General features: G+C 43.5%; 1 protein-coding gene across 1 annotated transcript in view; it reads left to right on the top strand.

Annotated features, from left to right (window-relative positions):
* LOC147683764 (arylacetamide deacetylase-like) overlaps window positions 1–16,333 on the top strand; it is a 136,381-nt gene extending 120,048 nt beyond the window's left edge. Inside the window, exon 5 of the mRNA XM_086944133.1 lies at window positions 15,466–16,333. Within this exon, the coding sequence (XP_086800259.1) occupies window positions 15,466–16,074 (609 nt within the window). The 3' untranslated portion in view covers window positions 16,075–16,333. The remainder of the gene's footprint in view (window positions 1–15,465) is intronic.
* Window positions 16,334–17,767: the final 1,434 nt, after the last annotated feature.

The raw sequence follows: 17,767 nt of genomic DNA, 5'->3' as shown, positions 1-17,767 counted from the left end.
TATCGGCACTTCGCGATCCAGAAGGCCATGGGGCCACGCCCACTGGGGCAGGACCTTGATGTAATGAAAGGATGCCGATTTCCCGCTTTTCTTTGCCAGCAGTAAGCCACTGAAAAAGGGGGTTTTCATATCCTGAAACGCATATGGCTGATGTTTTAGACGTTTAATCCACCTTACCTAATTGCAGCCTTTTATCAAAATAAAGCGATTACTGAACTTGCAGGGCGACTCTTCTGGGTAACTGTGCTCTGTGGATGATATATATATATATATATATATATATATATATATATATATTCACTGAAAAAACCATAGGTTTCACACACGTTATAGTACGGCCATTTTTGGCCCGGTACCCATTCCACTGGGACATTTCTCCTTTTTAAAAACAATTTATTTCAGGGGAGGGGGCTGAGTTGCCCCCTCCTTGGCCATTTATTGCCCCAGTACCCCATCCCCCAGGGCCTGGCCTCGCATTGAGACCACGTAGGAAGCCCCAATGCCCCCACAGTCCCTGCGGGCTCCCTGCCTCCTGCAGGAGCCAGCAGGCTTTTGGACAAATGGAGCTGCTAACATGCAGCTCCCTTTGCCCAAAAGCAATTCTGCTTCGCTTCATGGAAGCGAGAACAGTTTTCCTCCTCTCACTTCTATGAAGCAAAGCAGTGTTTGCTATGGTCTGGCAGGAGCTTCACCCCTGCAATAGCAAACTACAATGTCCCAGGGGTGACCACCCCGGGATATTGCTGGAGCTGGCCCTGGGCGGTGGCAGTCTCCAGGGCAATCTAGGGCTCCAGGAGGGGGCCACACAGCCTGCTCCAAACAGGATTAAAGCCCCGGGAAGGTGGTGTCCACGACAGACCCCCTTATGGTAATTACTTAATGCCCTCGAAGTTAGTGGTCCCCGGGGCAGTGTGGGGAGGCATGAGCCCCCCACATTATTAATAAAAAAAGCCCCGGGGAGGTGGTGATCCCTTGGGCTGCGAGTAGGGGTCTGAGGCCCCCACATTTAAACATTAAACCCCTGGGGAGGTGGCAGTACCCAGCACTGCAGGAGCAAGCCGGGCTCCCGCATCACTTTTTTGAAATGCCCTTGGGACCTGGCCCACCTAGGTGCTTAAAAAAAAACAAAGTGCTGGAGACCGCATTTCGTTTTTCAATAACAATCCGTCTGGATTTACACAGCCTATGTGAATACTGCTGATTTTTATTTGAAAAAATTAATTTTTTGGCCCTTGGGGTCCCTGAGGGACCCCTGAGCAGCCCTAGGGAGTCAGGGTGTTCCTACCAATTCCCATTTTCTTCTTGTTTCACCTTTTTTTTTGCGACTCGATTCAACTGAGTCACAAGATGCTCATGAACTGGAGGGTTCGCATATTCACTGCGGTCACCAGATACTAATATTTTTTTTTATATGAATTTCTCAGAAACTACTGAACGTATCTACAGCATTTAAAGCAAAGAGTGCACTCTGGACCAAGAGCAACCACTCTGTTAAATTTGCTGTAATCCAATTCAGCAGTTCGGGCTGTAGCTGCGACAAAAGTTTCCTATGGTGAAAGCGCATTTTAGGACCCCCTTTTTGTCTCACTCCTTGCATAACGAATCACCCCGAAACTTTCAAAACAGGAGCTGACCAGAGAGGGCCATTAGTTTTGACAATTTCACTAAGATTCATCGAATGGCGCCAAAGATATTGGCAAAAGAAAAAACGATTTTTGAATAGAAACAAGTCCCTAACTATAACTACCTACTTGCGACAGTCAGTAGGTTTTATATATATATATAAAATATACGTTTCAGCCAGTTGTGGCTGAAACGCGTTGGTGGGGTGAAGTCTAATAAACAGACTTAAAAGTATCCTGGTTGTGCCGCCTCTTTTGTATGTCGAGAATCTCCAGGGTCAGGATCCGACCCCTGGGCAGAGCACACACTGCAGAGCGCTCTCAACTGGCTTTAGGATCCCTTTGTGTGTCGATATATATAAATATATGTCACACTCCTGATCGAAGGGTACATCGTCTTATTGGACAACAAGAAAAATCCATGAACATATCCAAGTAGACCTTTACCAACAAAGGATCATGATGCTCCCTGTAGGTTTTTCAAAATATTTAATGTCAGGCCCCAATCATATGCATTACGGCTGTACTCATTTTTAGGTATCAAGGACCCCCTGAGAAATAGATACAACAATTCCTAGGTCAGGGAAAAAGCAACACATGAAATTTAACAACCTAGGCAATTAATTCTAAGTGGTCATAGAGTAGGAAACATTCGAGAGCGAAAATATACAACTAAAAAATGTTTCAATGGCAAGAGAAATTTATTAATCCAGTCATGAAAAATTAGTTATCTAATACAGTTAAAAAACATATCAGAAATAATTAAAACAACATCATAAAGTACAATAAAGCAAAAAAACGCATTCAAGTTTAAAAAGTGGCACAAATTGATTCTCGACGCGCGTTTCGGCGACCAGCGCCTTCTTCTGGAGTTGCCACGTACTAACTTTGTTCATTTAAAGTAGACACCTAACCGCTACTATAATATTTTCTTGGCTGGCAGTTTCGAACCAAGTCAGATATTGGGTATTATTGATCATAAACCAAACGTATTAATCTTCTTATCGAATGCGCTTTATTTCATTTTATAGTAACTTCGAAAGATTATGTTAGATAAAATTTTAAATGGCCCGGCTTGCTTGAATCCAGTGGCAAAGTGAGCAAGGGACTCGCGTCTAAGCATTCCCTGCCACACTTATGGCGGCCAAAAGTGGTACAAAAGGGGGTGGTAATGGACAGAGCATCTGAACCAATCAAACACTCACACCCAGTCAAAAGATCTGGGTTTAATCCATCACCGTTCTTTAGCCCACTCTGCCACCCCAGTTCAGACATTGAATTTGTTTATTGCACAGTTAATAAAAACTCACAATTTAACACAAAAATTAAAATAGAAATTAAAAGTCTTTTGTCTATGTAAAACTTTTCCAGACAAAAAGATGTTGCACATTTAATTAAAATCTCAAAGAGTCTTTAATCAGTTAGTGGGTCTTCCTATTGATCGCTGCTATTATTAGTTATAGTTCTTGTAGTTATAAGGCTGTTGCAGGATCTCTGTTCCCCTGATGTAATTTATTTTCGCTCAGCAGTCTTAAAAGTTTTCATAAGGGTCGTTTGGGAAGGCTACCTTTCTCCCAGTGCGGTTGGTTTTTCGCGTACTTCTGCTATTTCATTTAATTTTTTGGCCACTATTTCAAAATATTTAACTGTTCTACAGTTTAACTGGGTCTCGTTGGGGTTGAAGCAAAGCATTACTGCTTGCCTACATGATCTTACTCCCTTCTGGTTCCATAGGGGCCGGAGCATTGACCGCCTTACTTCCACAAAAGCTTTACAGATACATATAATATGTATAAGATCCTCCTTTGCAGATTGACAAAGACGACATGCGTTAGACGGATCAGGCCTTTTCCAAGGTTCCAGGTGATGTGCTATGGGTATGTTGCCTAAGCGCATATTTAAGAACTTGTTTTTTATTTTTTGTGTAAGGCCCCTTGATAGGTATTCTTGTGGCTTTGTGGCTCCATAACCTTCGAGCACTACCCATCTGTGTGCTCTCCTGGTCAGGGTGGCTCTGTCCTCGAGTGAGGAGACCAGTTTTGTGACCTTTGTCACCGTTTTCTTAAAAGTCCAAAGTTCGTCCTTGTTTCCCAGAGCGTATTTAATCCTAGGCTCTCCAAAGAGTTTGTTAGGTAGGCCCTTGCTGGTGAGATTTCTTTGGCGTGAAGCTCAGTCCATAAGTTGGCATTTAACGATCCTTGCTCCGATTCTTTGATTTTGCGTCAGCTTTTTACGTATTGTCCTTTCCTCTCCACAGATTGTTTCAATAGTCCGAATTCGAGACGAATTTGGGCAGGCGAGGAATTTTTAGGGAGATGGAAAATTGCCCTGTATGCACGGCTGATAGTTTTGTCCAAAGTGCTTGCATCATTACCCCGCATTGATTCGCTGCCATAGGAGAGCATTGGTAGTAGGCGAGATTTTATTACCTGTAGAAGTGGCGCTAGTGTCCTGTCAGGGAGGACTTTCTGCAGGGGCCTTATTGATAGTTGAAAGGTCATGCCCTTCCTACGGATGGCCTCTAGTTGGTGCTTGGAGGAGCCATTGCCCTCTATTATGACTCCTAGATATTTATATGAGGCTACCAGTTCTAGTCTTTGTTTATCCAGATACCATGCGGGCTTCTGTTTTTTATTATAGTTCATTGGCATGACTTTGGTTTTGTCCAGATTTATTGTTAAGGAGTTTGCTTTGGAAAATGTGTTTGTTTTGTCCAGAAGGTTTTGGAGGCCAATAGGAGACCGGCTGATAAGGACCAGGTCGTCTGCTTAAAGCAGATTTGAGAGCGTGATATTTCCTAACCGGGGTGCATGTGATGTTACTGTTTCTAACTCTTTAGGAAGATCCGCTAGGAAGAGGTTGAACAGTGTTGGCGCTAAGACGCAGCCCTGCTTTAGGCCTTTGCTGGTCTTTATTTTCCTCGATAGATGTGTGCCAGATCCCAGTTTTATTTGGACCCATGTATCGGTGTGCAGCATTACAAGCTGCTGTAGAAGGGGGCCGGGGATTCCCCATGAGCTCAGCTTCCGCCATAGTTTGTGTCGGTCTACATGGTCGAATGCGGCGCTGTAGTCAATGAAACACACGAACAGAGAGCTTTTTGCCATTTTTGCTGCATCGGACAGTAGGGTAAGTGCCATGATGTTGGTTAGAGTTCCCTGGCCCGTCCGAAAGCCCGTCTGAGTGGCTGGGATGATGTTCTCTTTTGTTGCCCATGTTATTAGATCCTTCAAGATGAGGCTTGCATAGTACTTCGCTTCTACATCTATCAGGGCGATCAACCGGTAGCTGCTTGGGTCGATCCTTGCGCCTTTTTTGTAGATTGGGCTTATTATCGAACCGCTCCAAGATGCTGGTATTTTTCCTATTTCCCTTGCTTCATAGAATAATGGGATCAATATGGTGCACCAAAAGGCCGGATCCTGTTTGTATAATATCGGAGGGATCCCATTTGGTCCTGGCGCCCCCTCGAGTTTACCCTTTGAGATTTGTTTAAGGATCGTGTCTGTTGTTTCCTGAGCCGATAGTCCGGGTTCTATTTTACTAGGAACGACTATCTTGGGGCCGGCTTCGTTCTCTGTTAGGATGCGGGGCCCGGTTGTTTTCATCTTTAGCGCTTGGTTTACTTTTTTGGCGGGTGTGTCATTTTTTCCCAGTTGGTGGGAAGCTCCCTCTTCCGAATTTGTCCCTCCGGCTTTCTTCTTTGCGGGGTCAGTTGTGTTAAAGTGAGTTGTTAAGTAGTTGGCCCAGACTGATTCCGGTATTTCAGAAGTAATACCTCTGTGGTCTGGCTGTTGGAGCCTACGAATCATCTTCCAAAAGCTAGAGCTATTCTTCTGTTTTGAGTTATGTAAAATTTTTTCCCATAGATCTTTGTTCAGTTCCCGCTTCCTTTGCCAAGTTTTCTTTTGTAGCAATGCCTTTGACCTGCGTAACTGCAGTTGAATTTCCGGATTATTTGAATCTTGCCGGAGCTGTTTGAGGATCTTCTTTATTTCAAGCTTGATATTTTTTATTTCTACTGTTGTTACTTTGCCAAGCATATGCCTAGTGGTGTTCCCTTTTTGGTCTTTCTTCCTTATGGCATGCTTTTCTCCTAGTACCGTTGTAAATTTTTCCCATAAAGTAATGGGGTTGTCGGTTGTATTATGTATTTCCTATATTATTGTTTTTGCACTGCTTGTAAGAGTTTCTATATCTGAGATCTTGCATCGTAATCGTTTGTAGTTGGTAGTATGTTCTGTGCACATACTTCTGATTTTGGTTACTTCATTCTTACAGGTTAGTGCTAGGTTGGCTTCTAGCGGCAGGTGGCCCTCTGGGCTCTGTCGCCTATCTTAAATTCTTGTACTTTGTCATACAACGGGAGTGTAACTAGAATAAAGTCTAAATAGGATGAGGCGATTGACGAGTGAAATGTTGGTACTGTAGGAATATCCTCTTTGAATCGTCCATTAAGAGCACGCAGGTTCAATTTCTCTAGAGATTTTAATAACTTGGATGCAGTGTTGCTGTGTTTATAACTGTGGGGAATTTTTTGGGGAGGAATTTTCCATACTGTATCCATTTCCTGCGTCATCTCGTCGGTTGTCAGTTCGCCGAATAACTGGAGGTTGAAGTCGCCTCCCACTAGTATGTTTTCCGTTTCTTCGTCCTCCATGAGTCTTGTTAATTCTTGGACTAGTTCATTTGACCCAGTCTGCTTGTTCTTAGGGTGAATGTATGTATTGACTACAAATAACTGATGGCTTTCTTGATTTCTTCCTATAGTGATTGATATTGCCTGGATTGCGTTCGGCGGTGTGAGGTTTATGGTTAATAATTTAATTTCTCCTATAACTGGTATTGAGGCGAAGATTGCCAGGCCGCCGGAACAGTGGCCATAATGTGATTCTTTGCGGGCCGGGAGTGTCCAAGCTGTATATCCTTGCAGAGTTGTTTCGCTGGGCTCCCATGTTTCCTGCAGGAGAATCAGGTCAAAAGATTGCAGGTAGTTCAGTTTTTTGGGGTCCTCCAATTTGTCGCCTAGGCCATTTATATTCCAACTACAAATTTTGAGTTTGTCTTTGCTTTTGTAGGGACCTGCGATTTTGGTAACTAAACCTGACTCGGTTTGTCAGTTTGTGACCCTTCCGTTTATTGTCCGAGTAATTGTTTCTTTGAAAGAAGCTGTTCGTTGGAACGTTGGACTTTGCGGTTTCCTCAGATGTTTTTCCCGTTCTGGGGAGTAGCTTCGTGCTCCTTTGAGTACTGATGTAGCTATTAGTGGTTGTTTTTCCCTCCCATCTTCGAGTAATGGAGTGGGGTAGGCTGGTTTTATTTCTGGTTCAAGCTGAATTCCCCACTGGGAGAAGCTAGGTACATGCTTCATAATCGATTTTGCTAACTCTTTGGTTTTCCACGTTGCCCTTGTTTTCTCGTTCCCTTGTGAATTTATTGCTGAATGGAATTCAATTGATAACAGGTCAGAGGTGTTTATAGACTTTAGTTCTTCTATTGAGTTAGTTAATTTTAGTATGCTGCCCCTATTTAAGATGTCTACTCTCCCCTTAGATTTGTATTCGGGTATGAAGAAGATTGTTTCTGGGTCTATTTCCCTTGTGGGCTGCGTTATCTCAATAGGCTGCTCCTGAGTTGCGTTTTTCCGCTCTGAGTGTTTGATGTTCTGTTCATTTAGTGTGTGCCCTGAGGTGCCCTGATGAGATCGATCTCTGGGAAGCGTATCACCAATATTTGCATTACATGAGATCTGGAAGTTTGGTTTAGTCAGTGTTGTCAGTGTTGTCTTTGCCTCCTTACAGGTACACCGTGGTGTAGAATTATTCAGGATTATGTCGTTTTTGGTGGAGTTTTGACATTCCTGGTCTTCTGTTTCTTCCTCTGGATTATTATTCTTTTCCTTTGAATGGCCATCCGATAGCCCTAATCCCGACTCAGTTTGATTTTGGGCTGCTATCTCGGTTATGCTTTCTACCAGTTTTCTCTTTAATTGTTCTGTTGGGCCTGTGCAGATGATAGGGGATTCTAATCCATCTGTTGACAATAGGGCTTCTGGTTTCTGTGGGGGGGGGGTTGTCGTTCCTTTGAAGGTCGAAGTTATCAGTCATTACTGATTGCCCCTGGCCATCCGGTGCTATAGAGTTCCGGTTTTCTCCGTGACCGTCCTCGGTGACCTTTCTGTTGCGCCCTTTCCTTTTTTGTTTACAGCATGCCCTTGCGTTCGTCATACTCCCTGGTTCGTTTGATTGTCCAGTTGTAAGGGCATTCTGGATGGTCTTTTTCTCTGTAAAGATGGCATAATTAATTTGACTCACTGGCGAATTAAGTTTTTGCTTATCTGAGATATTTTCACGTGGTCCTCCCTTTGTAGGAGGTGACTTTGATATATTTGTTTTTTGGTCAGGCCTCTCTGGCTTAGTTTCTTCTTGGGGGAGTATTGAGGAATTTAGTTTTATTTCATCCAGAAGGTTACTCAACATCGTAGGTAATGATGATAGCTTGTCAATTATTAAGGGACAGGTACAGCTGGTTCTATCTATTTCGGTTAATTTTACAGAATCTTGTCCTCTTTTTATGAGTCCGTTCAAGTCGGCTAGTTTCCTGTCTATTCCCATTGTCGCTTCTGCTAGGCTTTGCAGAATAGATAATTGTAAGTCCATCTTGTAGGATTGGTATTGTAGGGCCGTTGAAGATAGCTGTATTGTGTTAAGGAGAGTGATCCAAAAAGTATTGACTGAATCCGTTGTCCTCTCAGGAAGCGAGTGCGAGCTTACTTCACTGATGTTGTTAATTGGCTGCCTGCTGATGTATGCTGTCTCCAGGTCAATCCATTCTTCCGAGGTCAGGAAGGTCATATCTTTGGTTGGGGATGAAGTTGGTGCGAAGACTGCGTGATCTAATTTTAGCTCTAAGTGATCGGAGGTCCTTATGCTGGTGTTAGACTTTGATTCAGTATATGATTGAGAAGTTTGTTCTAGATGGTCTACATTTTCTTGGATTTTTTCGTCCTCTAAAGCTGTTTCTTCTGTGGGGATAGATTGGGTTGTTGTAGTGAGCTCACTACACTGATTGCTTCTGTGTGGTCCTAAGTTCCCATCACGACTTTTCGGTAGTTTTCTCGCTTGAACAGATGCCTGTGTCGGGTTTGTTAGTTGCATCTCCTCTATGTGTCCCACTTGTGGGGGTGGCTGGGTGATATGGCCTTCCTTTGGCGATGTTCTAGTTTGTTGTTGAGCCAGATTGGTCTTATTTTCTGCTCTGTATCCAGTTGGGGTAGTTGTTTCTTTTGGTGTTGGTGTCATATGGATCTCTACTGTGGTGAGGCCTGTATTCATAGGGCAGGTGTTGGGCCCGCTGGCTGGTTGCAAAGGGGATTGAAGACCAGTTATAGAGTTATTAGAGGAGTAGATTACATTTCCTAGATTTTTAAAAAAGTTGAATTTAGTATAAATTTTAGGCTGAAAGTTGTGTTTTATTTCACTTTGTTGTCCTGTTAATTTGATTAGTTCTTGATTGTTTTTTCGTTTCTGACCCTTGCGGCTCCCTTGTTTTGAAGATGGGCTACTGTTTGTTTTGTTGTCCCTAGATGTTTCAAATGCTGGGGCAGGGCTGCTCTCTGCTCCTAGACTTAGCCCTTCGGCCTGCCCATCAGCCGGGTTGGTGCTGGGTCCCTCTTCGGTGCTTTCCAGCGAGGTTTCGTGCCCTTTCATGTTATCGGACGCATTTTTTTCCCAGGGGTCGATTCGGTCCTCTTGATCAGCTTGGCCTGCTTGGTCAGCTTGCTCTTGCCGGGTGGGTCTGGGCTTGTTGATGTGCTTGTATTGTTCCGTTTTCTTTTGTTGGACTGGGTCACTGGAGGTTTTCTTACCCTTCCAGACCTCATGGTGGGCTGCCCACGTCCTGCGTCCTGCTCCCTCGGCTCCCTTAGCACCCTTCACCGTTGACTGCCTGGGAAGGCTGAGAGCTGGAGACTGAAAGCTGGAGGTGTACTGTTTCTCTCCGCACTTGTGATCACGACTAGCCGCCCTCCCGCTTTTTCGAATCCAATAGAATTTTGAAGTTGATTATTCAAGGTTGGCGGGTAGATGGATAGATGGGAAGATGGGCGGGTGTGTGGGTGCTTGATTGGTAGCTTGGTAGGTACTTCAACTACTCATGGCTACCCCTGGCTGCCCTAGGCTGCCCCCGGTGGACTGGTGGTGGTCTGATGGTGATGTGATGGTTTTTTCAAGCTTCAGTTGTGCTTCAGTAATGCAGGCAAATAATGCAGGCTGGGGCGCCGAAATTTCCATGCTACTAAACTACCATTGAGTTGCTGCTAAACTACCATTGAGCGGCAAGGCCGAGCTATTGAAGGTACAGAGGCTGTTCAGGTTTACTTTGATGCTGCCAATACTGCGGTGGACACCGGGGGGGGGGGGGGGGGTGAGAGTGGAGAGCAGATTTTTGTCCAGGTTTGCTCGCATCCGTAGTCGGGCCTGAAGAGGGGAGAAAGGAGGGGGGGTAGCAAGCAGCAACAAGTTGTTAGCGGCTACTAGCAAACAGCGGAGGAGAGAAAGGGACTTAGGACACACTTTTTACGAGCTCTACAAGGGGTGCTCTACAAGGGGTGCTGCCCTCTCTATCTCTAACCGCTCTAGCCGCTCTGCTTACCGCACTGCTGCACTGCTTCGCCGGCCTCACCTCACGCCTCACGCCGCCGCCTCCTACTGCCGCCTCCTCCTCCTGTCCGCCCAGTCCGCTTTGTTTCCTGGGGCGTTTTCGCTCCGCGGGTGCCGGTGTGTCCTCGGCTCGCAATATCGGCTCGCATTATCGCACTCGGCTCTTTCAGCTCCTCACTCCCGCATGGCTGCACGGCTCGCTCAGTACTCAAATACAGAAAATACAGAAAATCTCGATCTTCGACTGCGGTGTTCACTTTCACTGTGACTGCCTGAAGGTCAGAGTAGAAATGGAGTGCTCGGCCTCTCTCGTCCCGTCTCTCTAGCCTCTCTCGTCCCATCTCTCTAGACATGGCTATATGCAAATCAGTCTGACCCTGTGCCTCATGGGAACAGTCCAGCCCGAACTGCCAAGCCATGCCTTCCCTGGACCGGAAACAAGCTTCTGAGGACTGGTTTCTGGCATTCCAGCCGTCTTCAGCCCGGCTTGCTTGAATCCAGTGGCAAAGTGAGCAAGGGACTCACCTCTGAGCATATCCTGCCACACTTATGGCGGCCAAAAGCGGTACAAAAGGGGGTGGTAATGGACGGAGCATTTGAACCAATCAAACACTCACACCCAGTCAAAACATCTGGGTTTAATACATCACCGTTCATTAGCCCACTCTGCCACCCCAGTTCAGACATGGCTATATGCAAATCAGTCTGACCCTGTGCCTCATGGGAACAGTCCAGCCCGAACTGCCAAGCCATGCCTTCCCTGGACCGGAAACAAGCTTCCTAGGACTGGTTTCTGGCATTCCAGCCGTCTTCAGCCTGGCTTGCTTGAATCCAGTGGCAAAGTGAGCAAGGGACTCACGTCTGAGCATACCCTTCCACACTTATGGCGGCCAAAAGCGGTACAAAAGGGGGTGGTAATGGACGGAGCATCTGAACCAATCAAACACTCACACCCAGTCAAAAGATCTGGGTTTAATCCATTACCGTTCTTTAGCCCACTCTGCCTCCCCAGTTCAGACATGGCTATATGCAAATCAGTCTGACCCTGTGCCTCATGGGAACAGTCCAGCCTGAACTGCCAAGCCATGCCTTCCCTGGACTGGAAACAAGCTTCCGAGGACCGGTTTCTGGCATTCCAGCCGTCTTCAGCCCAGCTTGCTTGAATCCAGTGGCAAAGTGAGCAAGGGACTCACGTCTGAGCATACCCTGCCACACTTATGGAATGTCAGAAACCGGTCCTCGCAAGCTTGTTTCCGATCCAGGGAAGACATGGCTTGGCAGTTCGGGCTGGACTGTTCCCATGAGGCACAGGGTCAGACTGATTTGCATATAGCCATGTCTGAACTGGGGTGGCAGAGTGGGCTAAAGAACGGTGATGGATTAAACCCAGATCTTTTGACTGGGTGTGAGTGTTTGATTGATTCAGATGCTCCGTCCATCACCACCCCCTTTTGTACCGCTTTTGGCCGCCATAAGTGTGGCAGGGTATGCTCAGATGTGAGTCCCTTGCTCACTTTGACACTGGATTCAAGCAAGCCGGGCTGAAGACGGCTGGAATGCCAGAAACCAGTCCTCGGAAGCGTGTCTCTGGTCCAGGGAAGGCATGGCTTGGCAGTTCGGGCTGGACTGTTCCCATGAGGCAAGGGTCAGACTGATTTGCATATAGCCATGTCTGAACTGGGGTGGCAGAGTGGGCTAATGAACGGTGATGGATTAAACCCAGATCTTTTGACTGGGTGTGAGTGTTTGATTGGTTCAGATGCTCCGTCCATTACCACCCCCTTTTGTACCTCTTTTGGCCGCCATAAGTGTGGCAGGGTATGCTCAGACGTGAGTCCCTTGCTCACTTTGCCACTGGATTCAAGCAAGCCGGGCTGAAGACGGCTGGAATGCCAGAAACCAGTACTCGGAAGCTTGTCTCTGGTCCAGGGAAGGCATGGCTTGGCAGTTCGGGCTGGACTGTTCCCATGAGGCAAGGGTCAGACTGATTTGCATATAGCCATGTCTGAACTGGGGTGGCAGAGTGGGCTAAAGAACGGTGATGGATTAAACCCAGATCTTTTGACTGGGTGTGAGTGTTTGATTGGTTCAGATGCTCCGTCCATTACCAACCACTTTTGTACCACTTTTAGAAGAATGGCATTTTCCTGCCTAAGCCGTATAGAGTCTATAGCTTGCCTTTAGTCACAAGACTGGGTGAAGCTGACAGTTGGGATTTGTGTATTCCTCCTAGACAACCAGACACAATAGGGACCTAAGGTGTGCCTGGATGGGCCATCAATGGCAGGATGGGAGGGCAGAGGTGGACCCAGACCTATTTACACTTGAAAAGCCTGTATCCTGCCTGCACACAAAGGACTGTACCTTCTCTGGAGCAAGGGCAGGAAAAGCAAGATGCCTGCCTGGGGACTTCAAAGGGAAAACTCAAAAAGCTCCTCACCCACATCAAAAGCCCAACTGGGTATAAATAATGGACCTTATACACCAACTCCTCAGTACACTTCTGTATCTGTAGATACTCTGTTAGAAAGAAAGAGTGCTATGATGCTAAGGGGCTGCCGCTCTGCTGAAGTGTTACCCTGCAGTGATGCTGCCTAGTTGTGCTGACCCGCTACTTGCTGCTATTTTGCCTCGGTGAGAAGGGCTAGTACTGCATATCTTGAACCCAGAACCTCAGGGTGAATCTTGGGATAATTGACTGGCCTCCTGAGTTGGGCCTCAGGACAGAAGGCTTAAACAACCTTGACCCAGCACCTGGACTGTTCCATGTGTGTGTCTACCCCAACAAGAGGTGCCACCCCAGGCCTGGACCTTTAGAAGTAGGCCTAAGATGCTCTGCCAGCCTCTGTGGATCTACCAAAACTGGCTCATCCCCACTGCTGCACAATAATGAGCAGAACTGAAAACCACAAAGACCCACATCGCAGTCTATGCCTGCATCGGCACGCCTCTGTGCACTGTATTCTCGGAACATGCCCTTGCTTCCTTTGTCAATGACAGCCTACACAACAATCCCAGACTCCACATTACAGTCTTGCAGCTCCTCGGAACCTGCACATAATTTAGACTGTGCAGCACATCCTTGACTTCAGACTTTGTATTGCAAGCCCTGGTCAACAGCACCCAATACAATGACACAGGACTTCACATGGGAGCCTCGCTGCATCTCAGAACCTAGGCATCGCTTCAGCGGCAAAATGCATCTGCAACATGGACCCTCACAAAGCTCTGCAAAGTAGAATGTAAGGTATTCTTTTTAGAAGTTTGAACTGGTTTCCTGTAGCCGGCCCACACTCCATCATAGTCAGCAAGAACTTGTGGCATTGTTTCACTCTGACACAACCAGATATCAGTGGTTGTTGCTTTACAACTTGTGGTACTACTTTCACTAAAATTGTCATAATTGAATATCTTCAGTTCTACTTATTGGATTTTTGTTGTTCCAGTCTTTTTTTCATTTATTTAAAAAAACTCAATTCTTTCTAACTCTGTTGTGGACTCCTTTTATGGTGACCTTTCACCACAGTACTCTTTGAAGTATTGCACAAATACTTTACACATAGCCTCTAAGTTGACCCTGACTGCTCCGAGCTAAGCTACCTGCGGGTTAAGGATAAGTTAATTTAGGGTTTGATTGTGACTTCACCCGGAGATGAATTGTAGTGGCTTCTTCAGAAGGGGTTCCCCCAGTCAACCAGTAACTCAATTTCATTTTTAAAACTATTATTTTTTTTTATTAAAAAGATGTAATTTAATTTAAACAGGTTAGTCTAAATAAATTGCAAGGCAATTAATAAAGCATACAGATTCTCAAATTTCCCATTGTTTTTGTATTCTCTACTGCCATCTCCTTGTAGTGCTTTCTCTTTATGGGGGAAATATGTCTGCAGGTCAGGATTCAAACTCTGTGTCAAACTGCAACACATTTCTGGTTGCTACATTTCTTTTTCATTTAGACAAATGAAAAATATTTTTGGGCAGAAACATTTCAATAGTTGTTTCAAGGAACATATGCCAAGGATTGGAAAAGATTAAAATGCTTGTTCTTTGCGATCTCAGTTCATTCATCCTGTGCACATTTTGTGGAAAGCTGGCGTATCAAACGTCAAAATTATGTAAGTAGAAGGAAATGAATAACAAACTGAAAGTAGCTGTATGTACTGTTTGATGGTAATGCCCAGAGTGAATATATTGAGTAAGATCACTCCGTATGAGTGCTTCTGTGTTTTGGTTGCAGTTTTATATAGCACGAACATAACCCAAAGGCATTAGAGCACTATTCATGAGCACCATAACACATTAGGAAAGGTCAGATTTATTTTGTTTTAGGCATATCAGCAGGATATTGAGTGGATACTGATACTCCTACCTGTTTTTTCAGTTCTAAAGGCAACAGCTCAAAGTTCCTTCAAACACCTCAGACCTCAGAGATTTTGGTTCCATAAATGAGGAATTATTAGTGGGATTTGACTTAGTTTCAAGAATTTCAATAGCACCAAAATAACAACACAAATTCCCCATGTAATGAGGTCCTTAGTGTGTGTTTACAAGTGTTTTTCCAGAGAACAAAAAAAGTTTATTTCATGTGCTCCAAGTGATGATTTACAAACATGCTGAAGACCTGTTGTCATGGAAGATATAAGGAATTTTCATATGCATTTTTGGGACATTGTTTGTTTTTCTTTTGAGATAATTTCGAATATGGAGAGGGGCAATTTCGTATCATTCACAAAATACTTTACAGTGTTAAGTAGGCTAAAAACAATATAATCTGAAAGTGTTACAAAATATGTAGCTTGTCCCTGTCTGAAGCTGCATAATGGCACAAAAACAGTGGACTAAGCATACTAATACCAATAGGCTTAGATTAATCCAAGCATTCCACCTATCACTTTGTTTGCATTTTATACTTGATATTGGATTACTTCACAGTTATTATTTTAGAATAGCAGTGTAACATGCTTTTTTAAATTTGAGTGATGCAGGGTATTCAAAAAGACACTACATATGGGGGTCATGTTTTTTTTTATCTGTGTTATAAAAAATCTGATTTCTAAACTTTTTTGTTTGTAATATAGCAATCAAATTGTTTACATCATTGCTATTTGTTCTTTTTGTTGTGTTCAAGATGTGAAAACAAGCTTTAGAATTTACTGAATTTCAAAATGTTGCCATTTTTACAGCTGCAAGAGGACCCTGAAGTCAAATTTAAACCTAAGATGCAAGCTTTGGTCTATCCAGCACTTCAGACCATTGACCTAGACACTCCTTCATACCGTGACAACAGTAACATGGCTTTTCTTCCAAGATGGAACACAGTCAAATTCTGGAGTAACTACTTTACCACTGACAGAACTCTTCGAGAAGCTATGGAATCCAACACACATATCACTTTGGAATCTAACAATCTTTTTAAATTTGCAAATTGGAGTAACCTCCTGACAGATGATCTAAAAAAAGATCATGTTTATAGGAGCCCTCCAAAGGGAAAATCTAAATTTCTTAAAAAGTATCCTGGAATTACAGATCCAAGAGCAGCACCTCTGTTGGTGGATGATGAAAGATTGACTAAATTGCCACTAACCTATGTACTTACTTGCATGTATGATGTCTTAAGAGATGATGGCTTTATGTATGCTGCGAGACTCAAGCAGGCAGGTGTGAAAGTTGTGCATGTCCACTATGATAACGCATTTCATGGAATGATATCCCTAGTTACCTGGCCAATAAGTCTATCTCTGTCACCAAGAATGATGAATGACTATATTAACTGGCTGAATGAGAACTTGTAGAAAATATCCAAGCAACATATTACAATATGTAGAAGTGTATAACCAGTGCAAGGACTGTTTAAAGAGTTGAATATAAATCCTCCATCAGCATTGTTTACAGAGACATTTTTAGGCAAATTAGGCAAAAACATCATGTTCAATGACAAGTAGGAAATTATGAAGTAAAGGAGCTAAACATGTGCATAGTATTCAGAAGAGTAGACATGAAATAATGGAAAAAATGGAAATTTGGAAATAAACTTAATAATGATTTCAAATGAAATATAACAAAACCATTTATTTATATGTGTTACTTTTGTTAACTTTTGAACCAGAAGCAAAATTGAAAAAATGTAATCTGTGTTTAGGAATCCTTGATTCAGGCACTTAAGTTACTTACAGTAAGTGTTCCTAGTTTCCCTATAACTTACCGTTGTTTTATATGTATTGACTATGATTATTTTAGCTGAAAATTATGATGACTAACAAAAACAGTGTACTTCCAATACCAAACTCCAAAATAGCATAAACATGTATATGTACCATTATTTACAAGAATGTAAAGGCAAATTTAAAAATGAAAAAAGGATAGGAAAAATGAAAATAATAAGCCAGCATGAGCAAACATGTTAAGAGGAATTTTTAAAACATCTAGCAGTTAAACAGTGAACTCAGACATAAAGGATCTGGTTAGATCAGTCAGTTTTTATATTAAAACTAGATCATGTTAACCACCAGCCACTTTTTTCTTACCCTTTATATCGGAATTTATTTTCTTTCTCTATACCCCCCACATACCCCAGACCTGTCTGTTTTTATATTTCCTTTTTCCTCTCTAACCTAAAATGACTGAATTATCAAAATGCCTTGGTTGAATTAATATTACTGTTGCCCAATTTATATGCATGCTTGAGACTTACCTCAGGAGAAAATATTTCTCTGTAAAGGGCTCTGACACCCTATGGATAGAGTAGCACGATACAAAAAAAAAGCTAAATGAATATTTTAAAACCCCAAAGTAAAAATTTTGATAATTTTAAGCTGTCTGTGCCATTTTATCTTATGCTATAGGCCAGATGCACTAACTGCATGTTTCTAGTAACTTACACCTTTGAGTAACTTTACTGCTTTTCAGTATTCACAAGATGTACTTTTTAGTAACTTACAGCTTTGTATTAAGTCCCTACCTCCATTATTTTCTATGAGTGTTTTTTGTAGTACCATTGTTTGGCCGTGTGTATTGCTTGGATTATTACAAAAGTATAAATGACTACAAAAGTAGACGTTTCTACAAAGATGCAAGTTCTGCAAAAAGTATTACGCTTATTCAAGTAACATTTCTAAAAAAGGTAAGATTCCTTTATGAATTAGGCTCAAAGTTCTTTAGAAACCCTGTTAAGCATGTTCTACAGTTTTGGATCCGAAAACCCTTTTTGCTTTCGAGATAGTTATGAGGATGGGGACAAAGGGGTCGATTCCGATTCGAGAAACTAATCCGTACGACGTTTCGAATTCGTAGCCTTTTCCGAACGAATCGTACAAATCCGTCCGAATCGCGTAGTACGATCCGTAGGATAAAAATTGGTCAGAATCTTTGCGAACCGTACGAAAAGCAAGGTAAAATCTGTACGATACGTACCCTGAAAGTGAACCGTACGAATCGTAAACATGCTGTACGACCCGACAAGTACGATCCGGACCGGGGAACGAGAAT

This window comes from Lissotriton vulgaris, chromosome 11 (assembly GCF_964263255.1).
Source record: "Lissotriton vulgaris chromosome 11, aLisVul1.2, whole genome shotgun sequence".
Lineage (NCBI taxonomy): Eukaryota > Metazoa > Chordata > Amphibia > Caudata > Salamandridae > Lissotriton > Lissotriton vulgaris.
Note: the sequence above shows the minus strand (reverse complement) of the source record. Positions and strands in the feature narration are given on the sequence as shown.